General features: G+C 46.8%; 1 protein-coding gene across 1 annotated transcript in view; it reads right to left on the bottom strand.

Moving 5' to 3' along the window:
* USP7 (ubiquitin specific peptidase 7) overlaps nucleotides 1-19,563 on the bottom strand; it is a 66,517-nt gene extending 46,954 nt beyond the window's left edge. The window contains exon 1 of the mRNA XM_066382644.1: nucleotides 18,836-19,563. Within this exon, the coding sequence (XP_066238741.1) occupies nucleotides 18,836-18,917 (82 nt within the window). The 5' untranslated portion in view covers nucleotides 18,918-19,563. The remainder of the gene's footprint in view (nucleotides 1-18,835) is intronic.
* Between the last annotated feature and the right edge of the window lie 1,465 nt (nucleotides 19,564-21,028).

Raw genomic sequence — 21,028 nt, 5'->3', positions numbered from 1 at the left:
AGCCACGGCCACCATCACAGCCATCCGACCCATGCAGGTTTGCATTAGGCTTGGACAGACGGTAATAAACAATGGAGCCAAGAGCTGGTGGGCCATTAGCTTTAATCCTAGCTTGCACCCGGCGGGCAAGTAAAAACACACTCTGGGCTCCAAAACCCACTCATTCGGCGCTCACAAAGCTGCTGACTTATCCGAGTTTCCTAGAATCAAAGGTTTCTACCTAACCAGCCTTATTCACCTCTGTTCCCCATCTCCTTCTCTCTGTACAAATTGGCTTCTCCCTCAGCACTCCACCATCTTGGCTGCCTCTCCTCTCCTCCACATGGCCTTTCTCTGCTCTCCTACAGCATGGGCTCCTCCTAGAACATAATCACTCTTCTCCAGGAACAACACGATCTCTCTTTTAAAACCTTTTGGCGCGAAAGCCCTCCCCCAACACATATTAACATTATCACACCCATCCCAAGCAATCACCTGGGCAACGGGCTTCCACATGGGCAGCGCCATCTTTAACAAAGTGAGCATAATAGATTTATCTGCCCAACAAATAGAGTAAGTAAAACAATTTAGAAAACTGAGGATACAGTTTGAGGAATTAATTTTTAAGACTCACTATAAAGTTTCAGTAATCAAGATAGTGTTCCACTAGCAAAGAGAGAGACAGACTAATGAACAGGAGAGCCCCAAAACAGACCCACAGAACTATTTGATTTTTGATAAAGGTATAAGCAATTCTAGGGAAAGGAACATCTACACATCCACAGGCCAGAACAAAGACCCTCAACTTCATACCTATGCAAACATTAACTCATAATGGATCGTAGATTTATATATGAAACTTTAAAACTTTATAAGAAAACAAATGGGGTGGGACAAAGAATTCTTAAGACACAGAAACAAAAGCAAGAGTTACAAAATAAATTTTCTTTTGATAGACTGCACTTCATTAAAACTGTAAAGTTTTGCTCCAGAAAGACAATGTTAAGAGAATAAAGAAAGTACAAATTAGAAGAAAGTATTTGTAAATCACCAGTCTCACAAAGAACTTGTATCCCAAATATATAGAGATCTTAAAACTTGACAGTAATAAAAAATAACTCAATACTTGGACATACTTCAAAGAAACATGGCAAATAAACAAAATCTGTTAGACTATTAGATAGATGCAAATAAAAACCAACTAATATACCACTACCGAACCAATGAGGATGACTAAAATTAAAAATACTGCCCTGGTCGGACAGCTCAGTTGGTTAGAGCAGTGGTCGGCAAACTCATTTGTCAACAGAGCCAAATATCAACAGTACAATGATTGAAATTTCTTTTGATAGCCAAATTTTTTAAACTTAAACTATAACAGTAGGTACATTCCTTATCGAGGTAGCGCCCGCACATGGTATTTTGTGGAAGAGCCACACTCAAGGGGCCAAAGAGCCGCATGTGGCTCACGAGCTGCAGTTTGCAGACCACGGGAGAGAATCAGCTCCATTAACAAAAGTACGTTTGATCTCCAGTCGGGGCACATACAGGAACAGACTGATGTTTCTGTCTCTCCCTCTGCCCCCTCTTCTCTAAAATCACTAAATAATATATATTTTTTAATTAAAAATACTGACAATATGAATTGCTGGCAAGGATATGGCTCAACTGGTCTGACTGTACACTGATGGTGAGAATGCAAGATTGTACAGGCACTCAAGAAGACAGTTTCTTATAAAGGTATGCACAACTTACTCTTAGAAAAATGGAAACTCATGATCATACAAAGACTGGATAAGAATATTTATGGTGGCTTTATTTTAGAACTGCCAAAAACTGGAGACAACCCAGATGCCCCTCACTGGGAGAAGGATAAACTCTGTGCTATATCTGTACAATGGATACTGCCCAACAGTAAAAAGAACTACTGATACACCTAACTTGGATGATGAATCTCAAAGGCGCTAATGAAATAAAGAGGTCTAAAAGGGGAATATGCTGTATGAGTGTATTTACATGACATTTACAAAATAAGAAAACAAAAATAATGAATAAAACCACCCTAACCAGATAGGTTGGTTAGAGCATCATCCCCAAAGTGCCTATGGATCCATGGTCGAAGCACATATGGGAACAGATCAATGTTTCTCTATCTCTCTCTCTCTGCCTCTCTCTGAAATCATTTTTTTAAACAAAGGTTTAAAAATACTGAATAAAACCTATGAATAAAAGTCATGAGAACCACCATGACCAGGAGGCAGTACAGTGGATGGAGCATCAGCCTGGGACACAGAGGACCCAGGTTCGAAGCCCCCAAGGTCACTGGCTTGAGTGTGGAATCATAGACATGACCTCATGGTCGCCAGCTTGAGCAAGGGGTCACTTGCTCTGTTGGAGCCCTCCCAACCCCGGTCAAGGCACATATGAGAAAGCAATCAATGAACAACTAAGGAGTTGCAACAAGGAATTGATGCTTCTCATCTCTCTCCCTTCCTGCCTCCGTCCCTGTCTAACCCTTGCTAAAAAAAAATCATGAGAACCACCACGTCCTTCTGAACCAATACTGTGAGGTTCCACAGATGAAATACTATGCTGCAATAAAAAGAAATGAAACTGATAACTGCCACAACTTGAGTAAGTTGTGAAAACATGGTGTTCAGTGAAAGAAGCCAGACACAAAGGCCACACATTGTATGACTCCATTTATGTGAAGTCTAGGATAGGCAAATCTGAAAAGAGTAGATTGGTGGCTGCCTAGAGCTAGGAGAAGACAGGAAGACCCTTAAGGAATATAAGATTTCTTTTCGGAGTAATGAAAATGTTCCAATTTTGATTATGTTGATAATTACACAATTATGAACATACTAAAACCCACTGAATTAGATACATTTTAAATGGGTGATCTGTGACATCTGTGAATTATAGCTCAATATAAGTTGCTATTTTTAAAATCATCGTGATTACTAACATTTTACCAAAAAGACTTAAGAGGGACAACTGCAAATCTAACCCTTTATAACTGTTACCAAAGTGGGTAGAATTAAGGTTAATTTGCATTTAACACTGTGGCATGTTCCCGTCTGACAGAAAAAAATATATAAAAATGCAATGCATTTGATTATTTGGTGCTGAGGACAAACTACTGTTCAAAAGGTAGAAAATGACCTTGGCTGAATGAAGTTCCTGATCTGACCTAGACGTAAGGTGGTGGTGGTGGGGAAGTAAAGGAACACAATTCAGTGAGTGTGTTGATGACAACACAATTATGTGCCTGGAAACACAAAGCAATGCCCCTACTTCCATCCACCCAGAAACCATGCCTCTGGCGCTCCCTCCCCGCCACATTCCCCGGAACTCCGACCTCTAACCATCCCTTACACGCAATGCAGGACTTCACCAAGCTTGCACGCTTCCCCGCAGCCTACTGTGATCTCTCTTCTCCACTTCCAGAGCCTATCTCTTCGCTCCTAGTAGCATTCTTCACTTCCTATCCTGCATTGACCACGTATGCACATGACCCATCTATATCCTGCTGCCTTTCCTTAAGCAAAGACATCATGTCATTTTTTCAGCTTCCAACCACCCCCACCCCCAGAGCCTGAGGCAGTGATTCAGTGACTGCCACATTACCAGTAAGTATGCACTATACTGAGCCGGTCTGAAGAATCTTCTTCCTAGCTTTTTACAGAAGAAAGCGCTTGGTTTTCCCTTATTCTAAACATTCTTTTGTTCAAGACAAAAAGCCCACTGTAAGAGCCAAGTCCAGTACTCCGGCTGGGTCTAGAGCAACACTGGCCTTAAAGCTCCAAACAACCAAGCAGATGCTCTAGCAGGGGTCCCCAAACTTTTTACACAGGGGGCCAGTTCACTGTCCCTCAGACCGCTGGAGGGCCGCCACATACAGTGCTCCTCTCACTGACCACCAATGAAAGAGGTCCCCCTTCCGGAAGTGCAGCGGGGCCCGGATAAATGGCCTTAGGGGGCCGCCTGCTAGTTACCTGTGCTGTCCGACACAGAAGCCACGAGTCACATGTGAGTACTAAGCCCCTGAAATATGATTAGTGAGACTGAGGAACAATTCAATTTTACTTAACTTTCATCAGTATAAACCTAATTAGACAGTACCAGTCTAGAAATCACTACATCCTTCAGAGCCTGCGTTTCTTCACCTGAAGAGTTGGGATTTAAATAAACACTTTCTGCCCTAAAACAAAACCATAAATTATACAGCCAAGTGCCCGCTGATATCAAGAGACTCAAAATGAAAACAGCATTAAAAAAATAATAAAGGGCTCCTTAAAAAAAAAAATTATAGGGCTAAACTTCATAAAAAGATAAATTAGATTTTAAATACTGACCATAACAGAAAACATTTAGACTTTTACCAGTTAATTCTCCCTCTCCTCATATCCACACCCACAAGTTAATTAATTACCAACTTTAGCATAATCCTGAAGACTTAACAAATCGGCAGGGACCATACTTTTAACATCACAATCCCAGTCAACAGAGAGTGCTGAAGGAGGAGACAACCACCTGTTACCAATTTGCACCGCTTTGTCTAAGATACAGAAGCTGTGCAGCTGGCTGGCATGTGTCTTAGAGCTGAACTAGTCACCTCAAGGACCATCTGCAATTCTGTTCCCTGCCAGGATGCCCATGGGTCAACATCATTTAGGAATTTTATTTTTATTTTTATTTTTTGTATTTTTCTGAAGTTGGAAACGGGGAGGCAGACAGACTCCCGCATGCGCCCAACCGGGATCCACCCGGCACGCCCACCAGGGGGCGATGCTCTGCCCATCTGGGGCGTTGCTCTGTTGCAACCAGAGCCATTCTAGCGCCTGGGGCAGAGGCCATAGAGCCATACTCAGCGCCCGGGCCATCTTTGCTCCAATGGAGCCTAGGCTGCGGGAGGGGAAGAGAGAGACAGAGGAAGGAGAGGGGGAGGGGTAGAGAAGCAGATGGGCGCTTCTCCTGTGTACCCTGGCCAGGAATCGAACCCGGGACTCCTGCACACCAGGCCGATGCTCTACCACTGAGCCAACCGGCCAGAGCTTCATTTAGGTATTTAAATTCTCTTCAGACACCTCCAAAATCAACTCACTTGAAGGTGTCGACTTTGCCAGCCCACTGCTCAACACACTGGCAACCATCACGTGGTGCTGTCACTCATCTTGTAGACATCTTCACTCCCCCCAAGCACCATAAGAACAGAACATCTCCCATCTTCAAACTTTCTCTCAGAAGAAACTCACACATAATTGATGGCCAATAAATATCCTAAACTTACTATCTGCACAATGACTCAAATCACTCATCTGATGCAATGTCCAAAGAAGGTATGCTCTCAAAGGAATCCACGAAGCTTACAGCCCCTCGGCTCACCTAATGCACGGGAGATGGGTATTACATGGCACTGTGAAAGCAAAGGGGACATTCAGAAAAACAAAGGCCACATTTATTTAAGCTTTCTTCAATCAGTGACTTAATAAGCAAAGGCTGACATCAAGCCAAGTGAGGCTTTCTGTATATTTCAAACTGTTTTTACTACAGTTTTTGACTGCTACGATCACTTTACACACTAAACATGCTTCCCAAAGTTGCCTATGAAGATAGATACCCTACTTAAAATTCCCTGTCAAGAAAAGAAGTCTTAAAGGAAAACATTCAAAATAGGCCACAAAACTAACACCACACAGCTAAGCTGAAGTTAATGAGGCAAGCTAACAACCCTCTGAAGTCACCTCATTGCTCTTGACCCCTGCCCGGTTAAGGAACCCCAGTATTCCTTCCACCCTGTGAAAGCTGCTGCCCTAAGAAAGAAACTAGGTGATCTAGGAGAAGGGATAAAACCACAGCAGTGGTAAGAGCTTCAAAAGAGAACCCGACCTGGGTTAAGAGGGAGCAAGCAGCCAGGTTCGCTCCATCTGTGTTGTGTGTGTGGGCCTACCCACCTGGAGATGGGACCTGAGCAGACGCGGTCTACACCTTGGACTGAGGTGCCTCACTAGCTAACCCCTGTAGGTCCCATTAGGTCCAGAATTGGGTACACTGAGATGCAGCACACTTGTGCCTTGAGCCCCAGCTAACAAGACTTGGGCCTTCTCCATATACCCAGAACCCAGCTGGTTTGTTTTAGAGATGATTCATTTCAGCTCAGGATCTTATAACATGTTACTGAATACCTGATTCTGTTACTTCAACTCTCGGAGGGAGGAGTCTACCTTTATAAACTCATACTATACTACTCACAAAAATTAGGAAATATTCTATCGCTTCATGGTCATTTATAAACATCCCCAAATTTTTGTGAGCAGTATATTTTGCTGTGTCTCCTGCCACCCTGTTCCACTTGTTGAACAAACCGTAGTGGCAGCCCCAGACGATTTTGACAGTGAGCTACTTTCTATATTCAAAGTATGTGGGGAACCATACGAACCACGTTCAGACTAGGAAGTCCAACTGCAGATTACCAGCACAGGGTGGTAAGGGAAGAAAAACATGAAGAGGGCAGGAGGGGCGTTTAAGTTAAAAAGCAGTAGCCACTATCTTTATGACCAAGTATCTACTGGCAATGACAAATCACAAAAAGTTGCAAAACCAAAACGTGTGGGTTCAAGACACACCACTGCCCCTGAGAAATGAACTTGCTCAGTGCCTTCTTTAAGCTCTGCTACAAAACAGGCACACTCCTGCATCTATTTCAAAGGAGTCGGTGCAGGTACAGCTGCACAGCACATGTCCTGGCCTACTGAGGGTTAGCTGCCTCATGCTCATCCACCCTCTCTGCCCCCTCTCTGAACTTCAAGGCCTGCTCCATTTATTGGGCACCCACCTGCTGCTTCTTAGCCCTGTATTAGTTGCTAATTGCTACTGGAACAAATTACCACAAACTTAGTGGCTTGAACAACACACAGTTTATTATTTTATAGTTCTAGAGGTCAGAAGTCTGAAAATAGGGCTCACTGGACTAAATTCAAGGTGCCAGAAAGGCTGTGCCCCTTCTGGAGGCTCCAAAGGAGAATGTTTCCTCACCTCTTCCAGCTTCTATAGACCATCTGCATTCTTTGGCTTCCCTTCCACCTTCAAAGCCAGCAATGGCCTTCTCACACCACACCACTGACACTCCCTCTTCCACGTGGAAGTACCCTACTCATTACACTGGGCACACCTGGCTAATCTCCCCATCTAGGGATCCTCAACCACATCGGCAGTCTTTTTGCCATGTAGGTGACAGTCACAGGTTCCGATTAGGACACAGACACCTTTGGAGGCCATTAGTAGGTTGACCACAGATCCAAAACCTCTAGTGAGAGACTTGTAGGTCCCTATCCCATCCTACTATTAAATACCTCCAACCTCTGACCACTCCAGCCCACCCCTCTTTTCAAACTCAGCCAAGAATCCTCAGCTGACCCACCTCTTCCCCAGCGTAGGCCAGTCCTGTGGCACAGCCTCCTTCTCTCCACTTATCCCACGAACGCCCTTCACTGAAGCCCTACCCTGTGCGCGTTTACCAGGCACCTTCACTCTGTGATGCTTAAGTTAAGGGGGCAGCCAGCACTATACCTGCCAACCAAGAGGGGGTTTGACAGGTGTACGTTTGATAAACAAAAGCCTCTGATCAGGCTCTGAGAGCACTACACCGAAGTCAGCTCTGCTGTCGCTAGGGTGCAAGAGTCAAGAGCAAGCCATGATCCCTGGTCCACACGGAAAACCAGAGAGCACAAGGGGCGGAGTTAAAAACAAAGATGTCCAGGGGAGTCTGCATAGGAGCCCCTCTGTGGGTCTGCCAAAATGAAGAACAAGCAGACACTTTTTAGCAATCTGACTTTCCTGCAACATCCAAGCCTGGGCTGGTTGGGATGAGCTGAGGTTAGCTGGGGTAAGTTGGGGTGTTGTCGAATTTGTGTGGCACATGGCACACAGGCTTACATTACAGCTTAGCAGACTTTATTGTTAGTTTGTTAACTGCAACACAAAAGTGGATATAACCCAAAACCCATTTCTTTCACTAAAAGATAATTTAGCCATAAGTTTATAAGCTATAGTTGAGCTGTCTACAAATAAATTTTGGAAAATCTCTTTCAAGATCTCTCCCATTTTCACTGCTACATGATTCATATGAGCATTAGTAAGACAAAGAAGCAGTTTGAATAAACATCATCCTTTTAAGGAGCAGGAATGCTGTCCATCTAAGCAGGAAACAAAATTAGTTGTCACTTCAAAAATTATTCGTGGACCTGGCCCGCTGAATCAGTGGATAGAGCATCAACCCAGAATATGAACGTCCTGGGCTTGATTCCCAGTCAGGGCACAAAGGAAAAGTGACCATCTGCTTCTCTCCCCCGTATCCCTCTTCCTCTCCTGCAGCCAATGGCTCAATTGGTTCAAGCATTGCCCCAGGACCTAAGGGTGGCTGGGTTGGTTCATGTGCGTAAGCCTCAAGCACTAAAAATAGGTCGGTTGATTCTAGCATCGGCCCAAGACAGGGGTTGCAGGGTGAATCCCACTTGGGGCGCATACAGAAGTCTATCTCACTATCTCCCTTCCTCTCACTTAAAAAAAAATTATTCACATAAGTTGCATTCTTCAAAATGTGCATGTAGGACCCTGGCCGGTTGGCTCAGTGGTAGAGTGTTGGCCTGGCGTGCAGGAGTCCTGGGTTCAATTCCCAGCCAGGGCACACAGGAGAAGCGCCCATCTGCTTCTCCACCCCTCCCCCTCTCCTTCCTCTGTCTCTTGTCTCTCTCTTCCCCTCCCGCAGCCAAGGCTCCATTGGAGCAAAGTTGGCCTGGGCACTGAGGATGGTTCCATGCCTCTGCCTCAGGCGCTAGAATGGCCCTGGTTGCAACACAGCAAGGCCCCAGGTGGACAAAGCATCGCCCCCTGGTGGGCATGTCGGGTGGATTCTGGTCGGGCGCACGCGAGGAGTCTGTCTGATTGCCTCCCCGTTTCCAACTTCAGAAAAATACCAAAAAAAAAGTGTACGTAGGCTTCTAATACAGGGAATTGTATTAGAATAGCGTTTCTTTATAATTGCCTATACACATACCTTGTTTCAGCAAACATGTATGGTTTGTGTAATACTTTCCTTTCTTCCTATGTATGTAAGTATAACTGTCAAAATGAACTTTACCCTTTGTTAAATTTAATAATAAGCTGGGGCTTGTATTCTGTATGTCTATTTTATTTCACTCCTTAACATATTTGCCTGCATTTCTAAAAATTACAGTTCAGAAATTGTCTGTCACAGAGGACTGGAAATTAGAAGAAAAAAACCTGGTCTGTAACTGGAGAAGCCAAGCTCTACAGGGTTTGCCCAAGAACTACTTATCCACAAGTTTCTAATGCTTTTTACTCATTCTAATTTTACTCTCCCAGGACACACTAGAACAGCGGATCTATAACGTTCATACATCAGGGTGGCTAACTTTCATGGAGCGACACAAAATTTCTGGTGGAGCGGTGGTTGAAAAACACTACACTAGAACACTTTCCGACACTCAACGTGACACCAATGCTACCAGATACAGCTTCTAGCCAAGGATCCAACCAGAGCAGCAGTGTGTTTGGGCCAGCACCGTGTAACACATTCTGTACTGACTGACAGGTTCATTTGCACTGGCCACCAACATGTGCAGTTACTGAACGCTTAAAATCAACTAGTCAGTTGAGGGATGGGATTTTTAATTTTATTTTAAATTTAAAATCACGACCATGCAGCTACTTGCTACAGTATTACACAGCACAATAAACCCAATCCTGAAGTCTTCTTACCCCACATGTCATCTCCCCATGCCCCCATATGAAAACAAGTGGCTTTCTGAAGAAAGATGAGTCTAAAGTAGGAAAACCACCTCAATTTGTTCCCGCACACCAGCAGCAGACCTGAGACGCCCCTGTGAAATGAGGACTCCTTCTGGCTAGGACAGACAGACACCACACCCACCAGTAGCAGCAGCCACGGGCTACCATGATCCCAGTCTTGACGAGAGGAAGAGTCTGAAGGCTGGGCTCACGGAGAGGCCACAGCAACCCTCCACAGCTACTTATGAGTGCAGTCCGCAAGTCAGGTATTCCAGCCCCTATGTGTTCATCCTTAGTCCTCACAATCTCAACACAGAAAAAAAAAGGGCTGAAATTCTTGGGGAGAATTTCAGTAAGTATCTATGATGGTTAGAAAACAGTAATCTGGACTATCAAATGTGTTTAACGACTTCACACAGTTTGCCTTATTGAAGCAATTTCTCCTGCAAGCTGATATAAACTACTAACTGTAAGAAGCAAGCACTTCAAAATTACTTAACCTACATTTAAAAAGGAGCTGGACCACATAACCATGTTAACATGTCAAGGAGTGTTAACATGTGATTGTTTTAAAACAACAACTGCAGCCTGACTGGTGGTGGCACAGTGGATCAAGCATTGACCTGAAATGCTGAGGTTGCTGGTTCAAAACCCTGGGCTTGCCTGGTCAAGGCACATATGGAAGTTGATGCTTCCTGCTCCTCCCCCCCTTCTCCCTCTCTCTCTCTCTCTCTCTCTCTCTCTCTCTCTCCCATCTCTAAAATGAATAAAACACAGCAACTGCAGGAAACGTCTGATATCTTGCTTTCTGGCAATATCATCAGTTAGCACAAATAAACTCTTTCAAAATTACAAAAATAAATAAATAAGAAAAAAAAACAATTGCACAGGACCATTTAAGAGTCTTAAAATATAATTTATTCTCCAAAGTTATACTGGTGAAATCTTCTTGCAACTTTAGGTAAATGGCCAATAAGCCTTTTTTTAAGGGGCCTTTTTAAAAGGGGCTGTAGAATGGCAGGGTCTGCTCAGCCCCCACATAGTTTCCCTTAGAAATGCTCCTCTCAACTGTTTCTGAAAATCCTATGAGTGGGGTGGCAAGAGGGACAGCCAAGAGAAGTGAGATTACCATCCAGACAAATGTGGCTACTACACCTGGGGTGTGACCTCGCTCTGCAAAACAGGTCACCCTAACAAATGCATACAGCTGCTTCCCAAACCAGAGGCCAGTTGAACAACTTATTGCGAGAGCTAGACCTTCCCAGGGTCAATATTTTGGAGGCTGGTATGTAACACAGGACACTGCCCTCCCAGTATTAGGATGTCAGGAAAACCAATTTAGTTACTGGCATAAAATCAAAACCTAGGGAGGGCCTGGGTTTCAAATACTCTATGCCAGGCAGGAAAATCAGGTAGAACCATTGAGGTCAAAGAGGGGAACCTCCTTCTTCATAACTTTTAGATCATCAATGACCCAAAAAGAAAAAAGACCCACTACCTTGAGACTCAGACAATATTCCCTCACATGTCATCAGGTCACTTGGACTCCTTGAAAAACACCTGGGCATCTCTGTGACTATTAACAGCTATGACTTCACAACAGTGGTCCCCACACCTCAATAGCTGAGTAAGAAGCTACAATGTGGCTTCTTCCCAGTCAGCACCAGACAGTGAACTATCCTTCACTTTGACCTCAACGTGGTCTTCTACTCCCAGCTCTCCTCCACCCAACAATGTAAGCAATGACATTATTTCTCAGGGTGTTCTCCCAGAAGGCCCTCTTTCTCCCTAGTCTCACACTCACCTTGTCATCAATTCAGCTCTTGCCTAGGTTAGTATATTCCCCCTACATGAGAAACTTTCTAATTACCTCCATTCCCAACTTGCAAGCTTAAATTCACCAACCCTCAGAGCTAAGCCTGCTACTCTTCAAGAGAATTTCAACACATCTGACTTCTCATTAGCCAAGGCATGTGTTAACTCACTAGAAAAACGGTATAACTTTCTCCTTTTTAAATTTTTATTTATTGATTTTACCGAGAAAGGAAGGGAGAGACAGGAACATCGATCTGTCCCTATATGTGCACAAACTGGGGTGGAACTAGCAGCCTTTGTGCTTTGGGACGAGCTCTCTGGGCAGGGCCAGCATAACTTTCTTGCCTACACATGGTATTTAACATCCTGCTTCCTCCAACTTTCCTAAATTCAGATCTTCAGAATTAGAAGTTTACGAAACAGATGACATGTAACATTGAACTCTGTCATAATACATGTCAAGAAATACCTTGTTACAACTCTTTGTCTCCAAAGTAAAATTGCTTTGCTTTGGAAGTCAAACAGAAGAACCCAGGCCACATACAGCTCATCCAAAAACCAGAAACAGCGCCTGACCAGGCGGTGGCGCAGTGGATAGAGCGTTGGACTGGGATGCGGAGGACCCAGGTTCGAGACCCTGAGGTCGCCAGCTTGAGCGCAGGCTCATCTGGTTTGAGCAAAGCTCACCAACTTGGACCCAAGGTCGCTGGCTTAAGCAAGGGGTTACTCGGTCTGCTGAAGGCCCGTGGTCAAGGCACATATGAGAAAGCAATCAATGAACAACTTAGGTGTCACAACAAAAAACTGATGATTGATGCTTCTCATCTTTCTCCATTCCTGTCTGTCTGTCCCTCTCTCTGACTCTGTCTCTGTAAAAAAAAAAAAAAAAAAAAAAAAACGAACAAAAACCAGAAACAGCAACAAGAACAACTCTGAAAATACCCAAAAGAGACCTTCAGTAGTTTATGAAGGGTCTGTCAATGTCCTAATCTGGAAAGCAAGCTTCTCCTTCCAAAAGGATCAAAAATGTCATTTGAAAACAAACTCAAATTAAAAGCAATAAAATTGAATTAGCAGCTATCAGCCTAGGGGTTTACGGCTTTGGCACTCCTTCACACGCCCCTTTGCCAGCCAGCCAGCCAGGTATCTCCTTGCTATCCTTTAGCCTTAGAATCACTCTTTCCTGCCTGACCAGGCGGTGGCGCAGTGAACAGAGCGTTGGACTGGGATGTGAAGAACCCAGGTTCAAGACCCCGAGGTTGCCACCTTGAGCGCGGGCTCATCTGGTTTGAGCAAAGCTCACCAGCTTGGACCCAAGGTCTCTGGATCGAGCAAGGGGTTACTCGGTCTGCTGAAGGCTCATGGTCAAGGCACCTATGAGAGGGCAGTCAATGAACAACTAAGGTGTCGCAACGAAAAACTAATGATCAATGCTTCTCATCTCTCTCCGTTTCTGTCTGTCCCTATCTATCCCTCTCTCTGTCTCTGTAAAAAAATAAATAAATAAAAAGTGGCTAACATTAAATAAAATTACTTTAAAAAGAATCACTGTTTCCTGAAGAAATATCTTCCACAACTACATTTAACAACAAAAAAAAGAACATAAAGATGGTCACCTTCAGCACAAATAATTCAACAGCAAGGAAGACGAGTACACAACTGGTGACCTCACAGGTAGTACATGGAGCAAAAGGTTGACATGGCTCTTAATTAAGCAAGGAAAATGGATGAGGTGACCAGAAAGGTTGAGGGAAAAGGTACATCTGAATGGGTTTTGAGCTCTTTCCTAGCATATCTGTCCTACGCGTCCCCAAAAGTGCAGCCGTCGCATGGCCCTAACGCAGCTGTGGGGTCCAGAACAGGAAGCAAAGTGTGTGTTCGCTAGGAGCCTGAAGCACAAAGGAGGCTAAGGCCATCCCGAGGACCCAATGGCCTGGACTGGGCTGTGTGACTTACCCTCTGGGAGGGGCAGCACACCTGAGTCCTTTTAAAAGCAGGGCAGTGACAGGGCCAGGCAGTTCAGTGGGAAGTCTGTTTCCATAGCTGTGTGGGAATCAGGAACGGTGGCAGCAGAGACCAGTAAGAAAGCTATTGCAAAGTCCTGGCATGAGGCAACACAGGGGCTTTGCTTTCGGGTGGCAGCTGGAAAACCAAAAGGGCTTGCTTGGTGACGGGACATGGGGGTCCACAGAGAACTCAAGGCCGACTCCCAAAGTCTGGAGGTTTTATGACCTGGCTTCCCCGCTACAACCTGATGCTCAACCTCAAATCCAACACAGATGATCATGTCATAACACACCAAATCCACTCATCTCCATTAGCCATTTCATCTTTCTTAAAATATTTACACCACTGGCCTTAAATACCTATTTCGGCCCATCAAGCCCAAAATTTCATAACATTGCTCAGACTGAGGCTGGTTGTATTTTCTTCCTTATCCATATTTGGATGTAATTACCCTGACATTTTCACATACCACCAAAAATCAACTTGCCCCACCTGGGTCTGGCAAGCCTTCTCCTCCTCCTCAGGTGCAAAGGTTGGACCATCACAGCAATACCATCACCTGCACATCTCCCAAGCTCCCAACTCGGTGCTTAGCACTTTACATAGGCTTTGTGTCTTCATACTCAATACCTTGCAAGGCAGGTTCTCCTTTTTGAGAATGAAGAAACTGAGGCACCAACAGCTTAAGCAATGTACCTGAAGTCACACAACAATTACATGGCAAAGTCTACATTCAAAGCTCAGGCCTGACCCTAAGCCTGAATGCTCAGTCACTGCGAAGTTTTCAATGGCCTCTTCAAACTAAACTGAATCCAAAAAAATTAAGGAGAAAAGTATATACTTTCTTCCCATATTTACTGTATCAATCTCTTATTTGTTTACGGATAATTAAAACCAGCAGCCTGAAAGAATGATGAAGGCTGATGCCTAACTTCCAATCTACTCAAAACCTGACAGGCTCAAGTCAGATTATGTTTCTAGGTTTGGCCTAATTTCTTTCATATTTCTTCAGAGTTGATGATGACATTGTGACTTCGCAGTTCTTTTAGCAGCAACTCAAGTTAATGTGAGAAGAAAATCAATATTCTCACATTATTTGATTTGCCTTGTTATGATGTTACTTGAAAAGGAAACGATTTAGATATAATAAAATGCACAAGTTTGGTTTTTCTGGATGTATGTGTAAGAGAACTCACTTTCCACTCCCAAACCTGCTTTAGCAGAAAAGTAACTTGAAACTCTATCTAACAACACACAAGTAAGAAAAAGAAACCCATCACTGGTGTCCCCCAAACAAAGACCATGGAAGGCTGTGGTCAATTCTTTTCAGAAACTGCAGATGACTGACTCACTGATTTGCTCCCAGCTTGGCGTCCCTGATAGCAGTGGTCTGAGTGCTGTACAAAAGTCAAACAAAACTGTCTGTCCCCATTAGTCTCAGGGATTACACTCTGAAACAGACACTGCTCACAAGGGCAGAAGAAACACACCAGGGAACAAACATGAGGATATTTACATTTGTGTTAGTCAGTCTATTCAGCAGAAGCAAGGCCTTGGGAAAACTTCCTGTTGACAGAGCGTAACACAGACCAGATTATCACCTCTCCAAAGTACTCAGAAGGCAGAGCCCTGTACAAGCCATTCTTTCAGCCTCTCAGCCTGCACTGCCTCTGAGTTGGCCAATAAATAAACTACCAAGCACCCTCATTCCTGGCCAGACCTAACAAGGCCACCACCTCCACAGCTCTATATGCCCCCCAACTTGAAAGGTGAGATTGGTGGCTTCAGGTCTTATAGGAATTGTGTGGTCCGACCCTAATGAAATGATGTGTTCCCCATCTTTTTCCTCTCTGCCTTTCATCCTTCATAACTTTCCTAACTGCGGAGAAGACATTTTTAATGTAACAAACCTGAGTACTGTTATGCTCCAGCAGATATGCAAGGACCATGCAGAGTTCAATGAAGAGCAAATGCAATCCCAATAAAGTGGAACAGGAGGAGAGCAAACTAACACTGACTTATTGATAGGAAAAAACAACCAACCAAACCAGTCTCCCAGACTTCTTGGAAATCACCCTGCCCAGGAGGTTCAGGCAGGATGCTCGTCAATAATAAAGCCTTCCCGCCTAACCAGGCGGCTGCACAGTGGATAGAGCGTTGGACTGGGATGCGGAGGACCAAGGTTCGAGACTCAGAGGTCACCAGCTTGAGCGCAGGCTCATCTGGTTTGAGCAAAGCTCACCAGCTTGGACTCAAGGTTGCTGGCTTGAGCAAGGGGTTACTCGGTGTGCTGTAGACCCATGGTCAAGGCATATATGCAAAAGCAATCAATGAACAACTAAGGTGTCACAACAAAAAACTGATAATTGATGCTTCTTATCTCTCTCCTTTCCTTTCCTGTCTGTCCCTATCTATCCCTCTTTCTGTATCTGTAAAACAAAATAAAAATAAATAAATAAATAAATAAATGAAGCCTTCCTTTCCTCAAGCAGATCAGACCCTTGAGATTCCAGCTGCTAATTATATTGGACACAAGGCAAAGGCAATACACAGGTGCAATGGAATCATAGTCTGGCATATGGAGTTTACCAGACTTAAAAAGAACTAAATGCCATCTTGCCAGCTTTTTAATAGGACCCCTTCACTCTTCCTGATCCTAAACTACGATATAGGGTGAAGTAGGTTTACAGTTGGTCACATGGAAAATAATACAAGAACAAACTTTTGCAGACTCACAACTGTAAACCTACTTTTGCCCCACTCTGTATATAAACCTAGCACACATTTTTAGAGTGAGAAGGCTAAGAAAGGCAGAAACAGACTGCCTAATACACAGGCAGCCTTTAAACCACACACCTGGGGGTGCTCACAGGGTGTCACTACAATCCTCAAAAGACAAGGTACCTTCTAGATGAATATAGGACAGAAGCCCACTCAAAAGAAACAAGTTTCTTACATTTAAGGAATCAGCATTAATAACTGCAACTTCTGCCATACAATGTGAGTGAGGTTCTAGCACAGGGGTCCCCAAACTTTTTACACAGGGGGCCAGTTCACTGTCCCTCAGACCATTGGAGGGCCGGACTATAAAAAAAACTATGAACAAATCCCTATGCACACTGCACATATCTTATTTTAAAGTAAAAAACAAAGGGAACATATACAATATTTAAAATAAAGAACAAGTAAATTTAAATCAACAAACTGACCAGTATTTCAATGGGAACTATGGGTTTGCTTTTGGCTAATGAGATGGTCAATGTGCTCCTCTCACTGACCACCAATGAAAGAGGTGCCCCTTCCGGAAGTGCGGTAGGGGCCAGATAAACGGCCTCAGGGGGGCCTGCACGTAGGATCGTAGTTTGGGGACCCCTGTTCTAGCAAGTTTGCAGATGAATGATTTTAGGGAGTGACCTTTCCAATGCAAAGCCTGGTATAAAAATAAAAGTCCATGAGAAAAGAATTGAGTCTCGAAAGCATGCACAAACTTCTCAAAATTCTTCCACCATTCTTCAACCCTCTCTGGTCTTACAGAAAAGTCCTTGAAACTTGTGGACATGAATGAACATTTCTCCAAAGACAGAGTTCTGCACCAGAAATAGACTCTTTAGTTATGTCCACACTTATTAATTCTCACTAGTACACAAAAACACTTGAAAAGAGGTAAGGCAATGTAGGTGGAAAATTGATAGGCTAGCACTATTGGATTTTTGTCCTGACTGGGTAATACTCAAAAAAGAAACTGGAAAGCAACCCTTTTCGTTATGCAGCATCCAAAGAATATACAAAATTCTCTCAGTAACGTAATCCTTCAGCTAGCTGGTTGAATTACACTTGTTAAAAGCTCTGCAAAATGACTAACTACCTTGCTGGAGCCAAGTGAAGTAGCCCTGTCCTTGGTGTGGACTCCCACTTTCCTGCCCCCCATTACTGCCACTGTTAAGTACTACTGGGAAGTGCTTTCTGCGGGCATCTCCGCCACTTGGTGCTATGCAATCTGGCAAGCCAGTTTTTCAGTCAATATCCATTTATTGGCAGCAAGTTCTTCACAGGGGAATACCAGTCATGGTTAAGTATTCCCACCAACCAGTGCACAGTGCCCCACACGTGTAGCCACCTCACAGACAAATGCATCTTTTCCAAGCTTCCTTAGCGCCTCCATTCATTTATGCAACTCAGTATCTCTTGCTAAAAGCAAAACAATAACAAAACATTCACTATCAGACTCATTCACGTGCCCCTTTTTGACTCCTGCCAGACTGATTCAAGGCATAAGGACACTATCTTTTAAAACAACTTTGCCTTTACCGTCTCAAGTACTTAGCTCCAAGAGACATGCTTTAACAATGACCAACTCTGCCTGAACTATGTAAGTCAAAGACCCTTTCCCTTCCAGTGCCTTTACAAACCTTCCAAACGAGACCTTACATCTCAAAGTACAGTACCTAGGAAAACTGCTGCCATGGCAGAAAATTAAGTTACCTTGGGAGTTCGGTTGGATACGGATGTAGGTAGCCATGTGTGGCGGGGCTTTTGCGTCGTTTAAATACACACCTGGCCGGATGCTGGCCGCACCGTAAACAGTCTGGGACCAAACTTCCCGAAAAACAGGTAACTTAGAAACCAAGAGCGCCTGGCTCACAACTCTGCGCCAGTCCAAAGGCTGAGAACATCTGCGTTGTTGGCAGGTGTTTGAAAATGAAGCCCGACACTGGCAAATGCTGTTTTAGGGCGATCTGGGGGACCGTCTCTAAGCTCGGTGGGCTCTCCAGGGGAGCGCACGGAAGGAGCAGGTGCCGGCGAGCCCCGCGTCCACGGAGATCGGGTTCCCGAGCTTACCGGCCAGAACCAGGCCAGACCGGCAGGCCGAGAGACGCCCGACAAGGGGGACAGTCCCGGGAGCCCAGTTCCCTCCCCGGGGCGGCCGCCAGCAGCATGAAAACGCCTGCGTCCCTCCGCGGCCGGGGCGCCCTAATTTACAACTCCGAGCGCTTTGTGCCGGGAAGGCCGCCCGGGGTCCGGGGTTCCGGACAATGAGCGGGGCGGGGGGCCTCCGGGGCCCCTGCCCGCGGGCCCGGCATGACGGTGCAGCCTCGCCGGGCCGGGCCAGCCGCCCGCCCGGGCCTTCTTTAAAGATGGCGAGCCCCCCGCGTGGCTCCCGCGGCTCCCCCCGGTCACAATGGAAGGCGCCCCCGGCCCCGCCGCCGCCCGCGGGCCTCACCTTCCATCTCCATGTCCTCGGGCTCGCTCAGCTGCTGCTCGCCCGCTTTCTGCTGCTGCTGCTGCTGCTGCTGGTGGTTCATGTCGGCCGCGGCCTGGGCCTCGCCTGCGGTCGGGGGCCCGGGCTGCGGGCCCGGCGGACCGGAGGCGGTGAGCCGGGGCGGCGGCGGCGGCGGCGGCGGCGGCGGGGCGGCCTCCTCCTCCTCCTCCCGCGCGTCGTCGGCGGCGGCCCCGGGGCGGCCCGCGGCGGGCGGCGGCGGCGGCAGGGAGACGCGCACGTACTTGCTCGCGATTCGCCCAATCTCGGCGCCGAGGCGGGCGGACGGCCGGCGGGCCGGGCCGGACGGCCTCGTCGTTTGCTGCGGCCGCCGCCGCCGCTGCCGCCGCGGGGCCCGCCTCCCGCCGCCGGGGCCGGGGCTGCGGGGCTGCGGGCCGGCCGGGGGCGGAGGGCGGCCGGGCGGGGGCCGCGGACTCAGCCCCGCCTCGGGCCGGACGCGGCGGGCAGGAGGCCTGGCCGGGCGCGGCGGGCCTGCGGGCCCTGGGGCCGGTGGGAGCGGCGGCGGCGCGGGCGGGCGACGGGCCGGCCGCGCTCGGGGCGCTGCGGCCTCCGCCTCCTCGGCGGCGTCGTCGTCGGGGCTCAGGCAGCGGACGCGGCGCCCGGCGGCTCGGCTCGGCTCGTTCTCAAAATGGCGGCGGCCTGAAATGTCACATCCGCATGGGGGGCTGAGAGCGAGCTAGCTTGCGAGGAGCGGACGAGCAAGCGGACGCCGGGCAAGGAGGGCGGAGCGGGAGGCGGAGCCGGGGGCGGAGCCGGGGAGCGGCCCGCCCGCCCGCCGCTGCCGCTTCCTCGGCCCTAGGCCCGCAGAGGCGCGCCCCCCTGGCAGCCCCGGCCCTCCTCGGCCTCCCGCCCACTCCCTGCCTACCGTGCCTGCTCCTGAGCCCCAAGGTTCGTTGGGGCCCGAGGACGCTCCGATGCGGGCAACCCAGCCCAGCCCCTCAATCCTTAGGCGGTGAGTACCCCGGAATCTATCCTATTCCGGGCATGTGATCACCTAGAAAGACCCAGTGGCGGTCCGGCTTAAGGGTCGGAAACCTGCCCCGAGCCCGTGCGACCTTGGGCAAGTGGCTGATATTTCCCGTACACTGCGTAGAGCGTGCAGGAGGCAGGGACAGAGCAAGGGGTCAACGCCTACTAGCAGTTAGCTCCCTTAAACCGATCTGTGATCTATTCACCCAATGCCGAACGCGAAAGAACTTATTTTCTCACTATAACCCAAACCAGAAAAGTTTATTTCCTCAAAACCAGCCCAAATGGCTTTTTTCGTTTGGCATTAGTTTATTCCCTTCCTATCTGCCCTATCTGGCCACGACTCACCCAGAACCCCTCTCATTCCTGGAGATAACTCAGCGAGTATCTTCCGTGCTATCTCCTCCGATCCGTGAGGGACTGGTGATTTAGTGACTTTTCCATGGTAACCAAGACAGTGTGAGTGGTTAAGAGAATGCAGAAAAGGATATACATGTCTACACACTCATACGTCTAAGTGACCATCTCACTTTAGGATGTAATTTTACACTAAAAAAGGACAGGAAATCGTCATTCCTGTTCCACTTGACACCTGTTTCCTTTCCCTGCATTTTTCTCCAGTTTGTTTACAGTCCATATCCCCACCCACAAAAGATGTTTGGGATGCTCCGGGATCCCAAATGCCTGAGACACAGCCAGTATACTTGGTTAATATGTGTGGAATGAATGTAGGGGCTAGAATGTGACCGGATCCCCCCCAAGCATTTCATACACTTGAAGGTTACCCACCAGTGAAATTCCAGCTGGAGGAAAGAAACCAGCAGCAAAGGAAGTAGTTACTTCACGGGGATTCCCCCTGGATTCTGTAGAGGTGCTGTTATTCACACAGATTTTCACAAATGCTAATAAACACTTCTCACATGCAAAAGAATCCTTCTCTCCAGCTCTGGAGACACTTGGGGGAGGGCAGAAAGGACTCGTGGCGGAGGAAGAGGCCGCAGGGAGAATACAGGCCTGCTGAGTTCTATACTGGCCCAGCAGATCCTCATCACAGGGTTCAAACCAACCAGGGACTTAAAGGGAGTAAAAAGGATACCTTGCATGATAGATAATTACCTGTTGTATACCCATACAAAGAAATACTATTTGGCAATAAGAAAGAATGAG

The sequence above is a fragment of the Saccopteryx leptura genome, chromosome 4 (assembly GCF_036850995.1).
Source record: "Saccopteryx leptura isolate mSacLep1 chromosome 4, mSacLep1_pri_phased_curated, whole genome shotgun sequence".
NCBI lineage: Eukaryota > Metazoa > Chordata > Mammalia > Chiroptera > Emballonuridae > Saccopteryx > Saccopteryx leptura.
The sequence above is the reverse complement of the archived record's forward strand: the minus strand, read 5'-3'. Positions and strand labels throughout refer to the sequence as shown.